At 51.6% G+C, this 11,711-nt stretch overlaps 1 protein-coding gene across 1 annotated transcript; it reads left to right on the forward strand.

Annotated features, from left to right (window-relative positions):
* Positions 1 to 3,069: 3,069 nt before the first annotated feature.
* On the forward strand, positions 3,070 to 7,939 carry RPL37A (ribosomal protein L37a). Its single transcript, XM_029064801.1, has 4 exons — positions 3,070 to 3,145; positions 5,888 to 6,016; positions 6,511 to 6,593; positions 7,848 to 7,939. The coding sequence occupies exons 1-4, from the start codon at positions 3,143 to 3,145 to the stop codon at positions 7,909 to 7,911; spliced, it is 279 nt and encodes a 92-aa protein (XP_028920634.1). The 5' UTR covers positions 3,070 to 3,142; the 3' UTR covers positions 7,912 to 7,939.
* Positions 7,940 to 11,711: the final 3,772 nt, after the last annotated feature.

The raw sequence follows: 11,711 nt of genomic DNA on the forward strand, positions 1-11,711 counted from the left end.
GAGACAATCCCTGCCCACGACGGGCTCACAGTCTAGAAGGGGGGAGACAGACATTAAAACAAGTAAACAGACATCGATAGCATCAATATAAATAAAATTATAGATATATATACACATCAAACGAGGAAACAGGCATTAATGTAAACAAATAGAATTATAGATAGGTACATGTATACACAGGTGCTGTGCGGCGGGGAGTCAGGGTAGAGCAGCAGAGGCAGGGTGGCTAAGTGGAAAGAGCCCAGGCTTGGGAGTCAGAGGTCACGGGTTCTAATCCCGGCTCTGCCGCCTGTCAGCTGTGTGACCTTGGGCAAGTCACTTAACTTCTCTGTGCCTAGTTTTCTCCTCTGTAAAATGGGGATTAACTGTGAGCCTCATGTAGGACAACCAGATTACCCTGTATCTACCCCAGCGCTTAGAACAGTGCTTGGCATATAGGAAGCGCTTAACAAATACCAACATTATTATTGTCATTATTATTATTAAAATGGGGATGAAGACTGTGAGCCTCTGTGGGACAACCTGATTACCTGTATCTGTTGCCGATTTGTACATTCCAAGCACTTAGTACAGTGCTCTGCACATACTAAGCGCTCAATAAATACTATTGAATGAATAGAATGAATCTCCCCCAGCACTTAGAACAGTGCTTGGCACATAGGAAGCGCTTAACAAATACCAACATTATTATTATCATTATTATTATTAAAATGGGGATGAAGACTGTGAGCCTCTGTGGGACAAGCTGATTACCTTGTATCTCCCCCAGCGCTTAGAACAGTGCTTGGCACATAGGAAGCGCTTAACAAATACCAACATTATTATTATCATTATTATTATTAAAATGGGGATGAAGACTGTGAGCCTCTGTGGGACAAGCTGATTACCTTGTATCTCCCCCAGCGCTTAGAACAGTGCTTGGCACATAGGAAGCGCTTAACAAATACCAACATTATTATTATTAGAGCAAAGGGAGCAAGTTGGAGAGAAGGGGAGGGGGAGCTGAAGAAAAGGGGGGCTTAATCTGCAGCTGTTCTCTCCCAGAGTCAGAGTGGAGGGGCGGAGGGGTCGCACAGTGACAGACCTGGCCCCGGGTGGCCTTGGGGACAGTGACGCCCTGACAGCCATCGCCCAGGGCAAGAAGTGGCCCCCCTGAGGTGCGTGGCCCAGAATGACCCGGGGCCAGGGACACCCTGAGATGCCAAGCCGGGGCCAATTTCTCTGTGTCTCTGGAACAGTGCACATCCTGCTCCGTGTGGCCCGGAGCAGTTTCCTTATTCATTCATTCAATAGTATTTACTGAGCGCTTACTATGTGCAGAGCACTGTACTAAGCGCTTGGAATGTACAAATGGGCAACAGATAGAGACAGGCCCTGCCCATTGACGGGCTTACGGTCTAATCGGCGGAGACGGGCAGACAAGAACAATGGCAGTAAATAGAATCGAGGGGCTGTACAGCTCATTAACAAAATAAATAGGATAATAAAATATATATACAAATGAGTGGATGAGCACAGTGCTGAAGGGAGGGGAAGGGAGAGGGGGAGGAGCAGAAAGGAGGGGAAAAGGGGGCTTAGCTGAGGGGAGGTGAAGGGGGGGTGGCTAGAGAGGGAGCAGCGGGAAAAGGGGAAGCTCAGTCTAGGAAGGCCTCTTGGAGGAGGTGAGCTCCAAGTATCCTTATCCTCAGAACAGCGAGGCCCGGTATAGTGGATAGAGCACGTGCCTCGGAGTCAGAAGGTCATGGGTTCTAATCCCGGCTCCACCACTTGTCTGCTGCGTGATCTTGGGCAACTCACTTCTCTTGATTTGCTCATATCCACCCCAGTGCTTAGTATAGTGCCTGGCACACAGTAAGCACTTAACAGATACCACAATTATTATGAGAAGCAGAGTGGCTTAGTGGAAAGAGCACGGGCTTGGGAGGAATTGGGTTCTAATTCCGGCTCCACTACTTCATTCATTCAATCGTATTTACTGAGCACTTACTGTGTGCAGAGCACTGCGCTAAGCGCTTGGAATGTATAATTCGGCAACAGAGACAATCCCTGCCCAACAACGGGCTCACAGTCTAAAAGAGGATGGGTGACCTCGGGCAAGTGACTTCTCGGTGCCTCAGTTCCCTCAGGATCTACCCCAGTGCTTAGAACAGTGCTTGGCACATAGTAAGCGCTTAAAAAATACCTTAATTATTACTGTTATGGCCTGGGGCAGTTTATCTGGGTCCTGGGGATAGTGGCATGGCTCAGTGGAAAGAGCCCGGGCTGGGGACTCAGAGGTCATGGGTTCAAATCCCAGCTCTGCCGCTTGGCAGCTTTCTTTGGGCAAGTCACTTCACTTCTCTGTGCCTCAGTTCCCTCAACTGTAAAATGGGGATGAAGACTGTGAGCCCCACGTGGGACAACCTGATGACCTTGTATCCTCCCCAGTGCTTAGAACAGTGCGTTGCACACAGTAAGCGCTTAACAAATACCAACATTATTATTAGGATGGATGGATGGATGGATGAGAAGCAGCGTGGCTCAGTGGAAAGAGCCTGGGCTTGGGAGTCAGAGGTTCATGGGTTCGAATTCGGGTCTGCCACTTGTCAGCAGTGTAACTGTGGGCAAGTCACTTCACTTCTCTGTGCCTCAGTTCCCTCATCTGTGAAATGGGGATTAACTGTGAGCCTCACGTGGGACAACCTGATGACCCCGTATCTACCCCAGCGCTTAGAACAGTGCTCTGCACATAGTAAGTGCTTAACAAATACCAACATTATTATCATTATTATTATTATTAAGTGCTTAACAAATACCAACATTATTATTATTATTGTTAAGCGCTTAACAAATACCAACATTATTATTATTATTAAGCGCTTAACAAATACCAACATTATTACTAGGATGGATGGATGGATGGATGGATGGATGGATGGATGGATGGATGGATGGATGGATGGATGGATGGATGGATGGATGGATGGATGGATGGATGGATGGATGGATGACCATAGAGTTGGGGTGCTAGCTCCTGACCATAGAGTTCCGTGTCTAGCTGGTCCTCCGCGGGGGTGTGGCCCCACTTCCGGCCTTCGGCGGTGAAATGGCGCCTGCGCGGCGCGTCACTTCCTCTCCCGGCTGAGGACTGGCGGCGGGCGTCATGGTGAGCAGCGGCGGGGCCCATCCGCCTTCTCTATCCCTTTCCATCCGCCGCCTGGGGCCCGCCACGCCGCCATCGGGGCCCCACATCCTTTTCCTCGGGGGCCTTCTCTGTCTCCCCCCGGGATTTCGGCCGAAGAGCTGGGGATTCCGCGGCGCGGACCGGGGCCTAGCGGGGCGGCCCCCTCCCCCCCCCCCCCCTCGCCCGCAATCAATAATCACAATCATCGTGACGATGGCATTTGTTAAGCGCTTACTATGTGCCTACCACTGTTAATAATAATAATAATGATGGCATTTAAGCTCTTACTATGTGCCCAGCACTGTTAATAATAATGGAATTTGTTAAGCTCCTACAATGTGCCTAGCACTGTTAATAATAATATTGGCATTTGTTAAGCGCTTTACTATGTGCCTAGCACTGTTAATAATGATGGCATTTAAGCGCTTACTTTGTGCCCAACACTGTAAATAATGATGATGGCATTTGCTGAGCGCTTTCTATGTGCCCAGCACTGTTAATAATACTAATGATGGCATTTGTTAAGCACTTACTATCTGCCTAGCATTGTTAATAATAGTAATAATAATGATGGCATTTATTAAGTGTTTACCATGTGCCCAGCACTGTTAATAATGATGGAATTGGTTAAGCGCTTACTTTGTGGAAAGCACTGTTCTAAGGGCTGGGGGGGAGGATACAAGGTGATCGGGTTATCCCACATGGAGCTCACAGTCTTCATCCCCATTAAAAAAAAAATGTGGTATTTGTTAAGTGCTTACTATGTGCAGAGCACAGTTCTAAGCGCTGGGGTAGATACGGGGTAATCAAATTGTGCCACATGGGGCTCACATTTTTTTTTAATCCCCATTTTTACAGATGAGGTAATTGAGGCACAGAGAAGTGACTTGCCCAAGGTCACACAGCAGACAAGTGGTGGAGCTGGGATTTGAACCCATGATCTTTGACTCCCCTGCCCGGGCTCTTTCCACCGAGTCACCCTGCTTCTGACTGTCCTTAGCACCCGAGGCAGATGCACAGAGAAGCAATGTGGCCCACTATTTGTTTTGTTCTGCCGTCTGTCTCCCCCTTTAGGCTGTGAGCCCCTCATTGGGCAGGGATTGTCTCTATCTGTTGCCTAATTGTACTTTCCAAGCGCTTAGTACAGTGCTCTGCACATAGTAAGCGCTCAATAACTACGATTGAATGAATGAGAGAGTCCAGGTTTGGTAGAGAACATGGGTTCTAATCCTAGCCCCGCCACTGGTCGGCGGAGTGACTTGGGGCAAGTCACTTCAGCGTGGCTCAGCGGAAAGAGCCCGGGTTTAGGGGGTCATGAGTTCTAATCCCGGCTCTGCCACTTGTCTGCTGTGTGACCTTGGGCAAGCTACTTGAATTATCTGGGCCTCACTTCCCTCATCTGTAAAATGGGGAGGAAGCCTGAGTCCCATTGGGACAACTTGATTACCTTGTAATAATAATAATAATGTTGGCATTTGTTAAGGGCTTACTATGTGCAGAGCACTGTTCTAAGCACTGGGGTAGACACAGGGGAATCAGGTTGTCCCACGTGGGGCTCACAGTCTTAATCCCCATTTTACAGATGAGGTCACTGAGGCCCAGAGAAGTGAAGTGACTTGCCCACAGTCACACAGCTGACAAGTGGCAGAGTTGGGATTCGAACCCACGACCTCTGACTCCAAAGCCCGTGCCACTGAGCCATGCTGCTTCTCCCAGCGCTTAGAACAATGTGACACATAGTGTTTAACGAATACCGTTATTATTATTATCAACTAAACGTGGATTCGCTGGAGCATATAGATGGTGAGATAGAAGCAGTGTGGTATGGTGGATATTTACCCCAGCGCTTAGAACAGTGCTTGCTACATAGTAAACGCCTAACAAGTATTAATATGAAAAGGCTCAGGAAGCTCCGCACGTCACACACCTTTTAGAATAAGGCACCGTGCCGTTCCATGTATTGGTTGTCGGTGATATTTATTGAGCACTTACTGCTTGCGAGGTACTGTACTAAGCACTTGGCAGAGGACAATACAACAGTAAGCAGACACATTCCCTGCCCACAACGAGCTCACAGTCTAGGGTATATAGCTATTATTCTATTTATTTTGATGGTAACGATGCCTGCCTAGTTTTGTTTTGCTGTCTGTCTCCCCCTTTTAGACTGTAAACCTGGGCTGGGCAGGGATTGTCTCTTACCTGTTGGCGAATTGTGCATTCCAAGTGCTCTGCACACAGTAAGCGCTCAGTAAATACGATTGAATGGAGGGGGTGACAGATGTACTTCAATATGGGAGGCAGTGCCCTTACAACAACATCCGCTTCCCAAGCAGCGTGGCTCAGTGGAAAGAGCGCGGGCTTGGGAGTCAGGGGTCACGGGTTCTAATCCTGGCCCCGCCGCTAGTCAGCTGTGTGACCTTGGGCAAGTCACTTCACCTCTCTGTGCCTCAGTTACCTCATCTGTCCAATGGGGATTAAAAAAAACTGAGCGCCCCACGTGAGACAACCTGATGACCTCGTATCCCCCAGCGCTTAGAACAGTGCTTTGCACATAATAAGCGCTTAACAAATACCACAGTTGTTATTGTTAAGTGTCCAGCGGCGTGCACCGCGCTGAGCGCTCAGTAAAGGCTCCGGTGAGAGCGCCCCGATGTGGGCCGAGAGGTGGGAGGATCGGTGCCCTTCGGAGAGTGTCTGACCCTTCTCCCACCCACCCACCCCCAGGCCAAGCGAACCAAGAAGGTCGGGATCGTGGGGAAGTACGGGACCCGCTATGGCGCGTCCCTCAGGAAGATGGTGAAGAAGATCGAGATCAGCCAGCACGCCAAGTATACCTGCTCCTTCTGCGGCAAGGTGAGCGACGGGGACGCCGGGCTTCCGGCCGCCCCGGGTCCTCCCGAACACGGCCCGCGGCTTGTCCACCGAGTCGGAGCGGGTGGATGGACCCGAGGAACCGAGAGGGAGGAGGGAATCGGGAACGGCTTTGGAACCCCGTCACGTGTAGATGTGGGTAACCGGGAGCTTTTAATGGCTCTTGGAGTTGTCAGTATTACCACTTGGACGCCTTTTGGGTGTGGAGCTCCGTACTTAGCGCTTGGGAGAGGATCCTGGAATTAGTAGGCAGGATTCCTGCCCCCCAGGAGCTGACGGTCTCGCGGCGAAACGGCAATCGGTGTCGACGAGCGCCTGATACGGAGCAGCCGCCAACCCTCCTGCCCGTGGACGGCTCAGGGGAAGCGGGGCCCGACCCTGGGGGTTTGGGAGTGGGCTGCTGGGGGTGGGGGAGGCCGCCTCTTGCTTTGGGGTCGGGAGGAAAAGTCTGACGGGCTTTGTGTCGTTGGGGACAGACCAAGATGAAGAGGCGAGCAGTGGGCATCTGGCACTGCGGGTCCTGTATGAAGACGGTCGCTGGCGGGGCCTGGACCTACAAGTAAGAGCCCTCAGAGCCGGAGCGGGAGGGAGGGGAGGACGGACGGGCGGCCCCCTGAAGTGGTCTTAGCTTTGGCCTGCCTGGTGGATTGGTTGGTGAGGGACGGCTTAGTGGAAAGAGCACAGGCTTGGGAGTCAGAAGTCATGGGTTCTAATCCCACCTCCGCCACTTCTCTGTATGGGACTTTTGGCAAGTCACTTCACTTCTCTGTGCCTGTTACCTTATCTGTAAAATGGGGATTAAGACTGTGAGCCCCAGGTGGGACAAGCTGATGAAAGATTATCTACCCCAGCGCTTAGAACAGCGCTTGGCAAGTGCTTAACAAATACCACAGTTATTATTACTGCCACCAGCCTACTCTGTGGCCTGGGGCAAGTCACTTAGCCCTTTTGGGCCTCGATTTTGTCCTCCATCCCCACCGCCGCTCTCCTTTGCCTAGCCCTCTATGTTGTGTGGGGTCAGCCTCGCCACTTGGGGCCCAGCGGAGCCCACCCACGGCCCCCGTGTCGTGTGCGTGTGTTTGGCAGCCTGACTTGGGGCGGGGGCTTTTTTGTGGCAAAAACACCTGGCAGGGTCTGCCTAAATTCAGTGACATCCGAGGAAGAGACGGATCCACGCTCCGGCGCACACGCTCCGGAGAGCAAAAGTGATCATCGCCGTGGCAGACATGGCCCAGAGATGTGCGGCACCCCCTTTGTGAGGGGGTGATGCTCGAGTTCACTCCCGGAGCCCACCTGGGGCCCAGGGTCGAGGCTGGTGTGTGTCTTCCCACTCTCACCCCCGGCCTCTCCCTTCCGGACACCAGCCAGGCTCCGATCGGGGACTCCAGGCCCTGCAAGAAGGGGCCGTCAGAACCGACGCCCGACAAGGATTGACTCCCCATTCCGTTGTACTGTGCTCTCCGAAACATTTGGGTGCCGGACGCTCAGTAAACGCCAACTGACCGACTCTCTGGGACCGGGGAGCAAGGCGAATGCCACGGGTCGACTCCAACACGTCCATTGGAGTGGAACGGGGCAGCCCCCGTCACCGGGGTTATTTATGGAGCACTTCATGTGTGCGGGTCCCAGTACTAAGCACCAGGGAGAGTACGATACCATGGTGTTGGTAGACCTGTTGCCTGCGTACCAGCTGTCTAGCTGGGGAGGCACACCTCAGTCACGCCTACGTCCATCCGTCCCGTGGGGTGAACGTCGAGGGCTGAGAAGTCGCAGATCTTAGCGCGTGGGCTGACGTTGTGGCTTTCCTTCCCAGCACCACCTCTGCCGTCACCGTCAAGTCGGCCATCCGGCGACTGAAGGAGTTGAAAGACCAGTAGACGATTCTAATAAAAGGGCCGGATCGCCGACCGTCTCGTCCTTCGTTGGGCGCCGCGGGGTTCCCCGGGAAGGACGCGGCTTGGGTGGCCCGCTGCGGGGGGCCGGGGAGGCGAGGGGGGCGGTCCCGACGTCTCGGGGGGGCCAATGCTCTGCACACAGTAAGCGCTAAATCAGGACGATTGAATGAATGAACTTCCCAAGCACAGAGAAAAGGGTGGGGCCCATCTGGCGTAGTGAATGGAGCACACGGGCCTGAGAGTCGAGGTGGTGGGTTCTAATCCCGGCTCCCTGGCTTGTCCGCCTTGTGACCTCGGGTAAGTCACGTCACTTCTCTGTGCCTCAGTTCCCTCATCTGTAAAATGGGGTGAGACTGTGAGCCCCATGTGGGACAGGGGCTGTGTCCACCCCAATTTGCTTGGGTCCAACCCCAGTGCTTAGTACGGTGCCTGGCACGTAGTAAACGCCTAACAAATACCATGATGATGATGATGATCAGCCCATCCTCAGCTCCCGCTTTACTGCACAGGTTAACCAGAGAGGTCGGATTCGTTTTTCATTCAATGGTATTTATTGAGTGCTTACCGTGTGCAGAGCACTGTACTAAGTGCTTGGAAAGTACAATTCGGCCACAGATAGAGACAGTCCCTGCCCAACAACGGGCTCACAGTCTAAACGGGGAAGACAGGCAACAAAACAAGTAGACGGTAGTCGGATCCCCAACAGAAGGGGGTCATCAGTTTGGGGGTTCCAGGAACTTCTAGTGGATCAGAGCCTCCCCTTGGGGGGGTGGGGGAGAAGCAGGGATTGGGGTAAAGCGGGTCGTTTCAGCCCAACCTCCCCAGGTGGAGGCCAAACAGGCCGACTCCTCACGTTCCCTGGGCTTCTTGAGAGAGGTCGGGCAAGGCCGATAGAATTGGCAATTGATAGTATTTACTGAGCATTTACTGTGCAGTAACCTGCCGAGGCTCGTTCCAGTCTAGGGAGCTTTCAGGATGTATCTGTCCCAACCCCACAGCACCTTTCGTTCATTCATTCTATCGTATTTATTGAGCGCTTACTCTGTGCAGAGCACTGTACTAAGCACTTGGAATGGACAATTCAGCAACAGATAGAGACAATCCCTGCCCAATGACGGGCTCACAATCTAAAACAGACAAAAGCAAGACATCACGATAAATGGAATCAAGGTGATGTACATCTCATTAACAAAATGAATGGGGTCATCAAAATAGATACAAATGAGCACGGTGCTGGGGGGAGGGAGCAGAGGGAAAAAGGGTAGCTCAGTCTGAGAAGGCCTCTTGGAGGAGGTGAGCTCTCAGGGCTTTGAAGAGAGTTTGGCGGAGGTGAGGAGGGAGGGCGTGGGCCAGGGGTCGGCGGCGGGATAGGTGAGAACGGGGGACGGTGAGGAGGTGGGTGGCAAAGGAGCGGAGCGTGTGGGGTGGGCTGGAGAAGGGAGAAGTAGGAGGGGGCAAGGGGATGGACCAGCTTTGAAGCCAAGGGTGGGGAGTTTTTGTTTCGTGCGGAGGTTGATAGGCATCCACTGGAGGTTTTTAAGGAGGGAAATGACAGGCCCAGAGCGTTTCTGCAGGAAGATGAGCCGGGCAGCGGAGTGAAGAATAGACTGGAGCGGGGAGAGAGAGGAGGAAGGGAGATCAGAGAGAAAGCTGACACAATAATCAATTATGAGAGCCTGTACCAGGAAGATAGCCGTTTGGGTGGAGAGAAAAGGGCGGATCTTGGGGATATTGTAAAGGTGAGACAGGCAGGTACTGGTGACAGATTGGACGTGTGGGGTGAATGAGAGCTAAGTGCATTTTTGAATTATGTAATATAAAGTGTATGGCGCTCGATGCTGTTTGTTGAGACCTTACTGTACGCAGAGCACTGTACTAAATATCTGGGAGAGGACAGTGTGACTTGGTGGACAGATACCTGATCCACAATAAGCTTACGGTCCAGAGGGGAAAAAACACGATATAAATAAAATCACGGCCATGGGGCTGAGAGAGGTGAATAAAGGGAGCGGATCAAAAGGGAGTGGGATGAGGCAATGGGGAGATGTCTTCGGTTGTACTCCCAGTTGCTTAATGCAGTGTTCTGCACACGGTAAGTGCTTAAAAACCATGGATTGATGTCATTCACTCCAACAGGGACTATATCTGTTGCCGACTTGTTCATTCCAAGCGCTTAGTACAGTGCTCTGCACATAGTAAGAGCTCAATAAATACTATTGAAGGAATGAATGAATGAATACTTACTGTTCAGTTGTATTTATTGAGTGCTTACTGTGTGCAAAGCACTGCTAAGGACTTGGAAAGTAATAATAATGATGGTATTTAAGCACTCACTATGTGCCAAGCACTGTTCTAAGTTCTGGGACAGATAAGAGGGTTATCAGGTTGTCCCATGTGGGGCTCACAGTCATAATCCCCATTTTACAGATGAGGTGACCGAGGCAGAGGAGTGTAGTGACTTGTCCAAAGTCACCCAGCAGACAAGTGGCGGAGCCGGGATTAGGACTCACGACCTCTGACTCCCAAGCCCATGCTCTTTCATTCAATAGTATTGATTGAGCGCTTACTATGTGCGGAGCACTGTACTAAGCGCTTGGAATATACAATTCGTGAACAGATGGAGACAATCCCTGCCCAGTGACGGGTTCACAGTCTAATCCGGGGAGACGGATGGATAGAAACAAAACATAAACACGATAGCCATGCTGCCTCTCTACAATTCAGCAATAGAGAGACCCAATCCCTGTCTACAACGGGTTTACTGTGTATTCACAGATAGTATTCATTCAATAGTATTGAGTGCTTAGTACGTGCAGAGCACTCTACTAAGCGCTTGGAGTGTACAATTCAGCAAAAGACATCCCTGCCCAGTACCAGGCTCACAATCTAAATGGGGGGGATGGCTGCCTCAGCTCTGCCTGCATCCCAGGAAAGCTGAAATTCATTCATTCCTTCAAGAGTATTCATTGAGCGCTTACTATGTGCAAAGCACTGGACTAAGCGCTTGGAATGGACAAATCGGCAACAGATAGACGGTCCCTGCCCTTTGACGGGTTTACACCCATTACCCCGGTCATCCCGGGCCTGCTCCCACCTGGCAGCTCAGCCTCTCCTTGCCAGCGGGACCAACACACCCCAGGAAGGTGGTCCCACCACCTTCATCATTGGGCAGGGGGTCACCTAGGCCTGGGTGGGGGGGGGAGGGCACCTTTCGGTTGGAACGATGAAGCAGCACTCCCTCTCCCAAGAAATAACAATCAAACTACCTCTCCTATTCATTCAATTGTATTGTGTGCACGGCACTGTGCTAAACTCTAATTGTTCTTAGGAGCGCCCTACTTACAATATCGGGGATCCTGGAAGTTGGATATCAGTCTGCGGGAACCTGTAATACTCCGCCTCAGTTACTTCGTCTGTAAAAAGTGAGCCCCGTGGGACGGGAACTGTCCAACCCTATAAATGAAATAAATGTTGGTATTTGTCAAGCGCTTACTATGTGCAGAGCACTGTGCTAAGCGCTGGGGTCGATTCAGGGGAAGGAGGTTGTCCCACGTGAGGCTCACAGTCTTCATCCCCATTTTATAGATGAGGGAACTGAGGCCCAGAGAAGTGAAGTGACTTGCCCACGGTCACACAGCTGACAAGGGGCAGAGTGGGGATTCAAACCCATGACCTCTGATTCCCAAGCCCGGGCTCTTTCCACGGAGCCACGCTGCTTCCCTAACCATCCCAGCGCTTAGTACATAGCCTGTACTAAAACACTTAACCAATACCATTATTAT

Source organism: Ornithorhynchus anatinus, chromosome 1, assembly GCF_004115215.2.
Source record: "Ornithorhynchus anatinus isolate Pmale09 chromosome 1, mOrnAna1.pri.v4, whole genome shotgun sequence".
Classification (NCBI taxonomy): Eukaryota; Metazoa; Chordata; class Mammalia; order Monotremata; family Ornithorhynchidae; genus Ornithorhynchus; species Ornithorhynchus anatinus.

What these genes read in the sequence shown, in the direction of transcription:
- RPL37A (XM_029064801.1), top strand. An exon ending in CCTGCTCCTTCTGCGGCAAG is followed by an intron (nt 6,017 to 6,510) that starts GTGAGCGACGGG and finishes CGTTGGGGACAG; the next exon opens with ACCAAGATGAAGAGGCGAGC. An exon ending in GGCGGGGCCTGGACCTACAA is followed by an intron (nt 6,594 to 7,847) that starts GTAAGAGCCCTC and finishes TTTCCTTCCCAG; the next exon opens with CACCACCTCTGCCGTCACCG.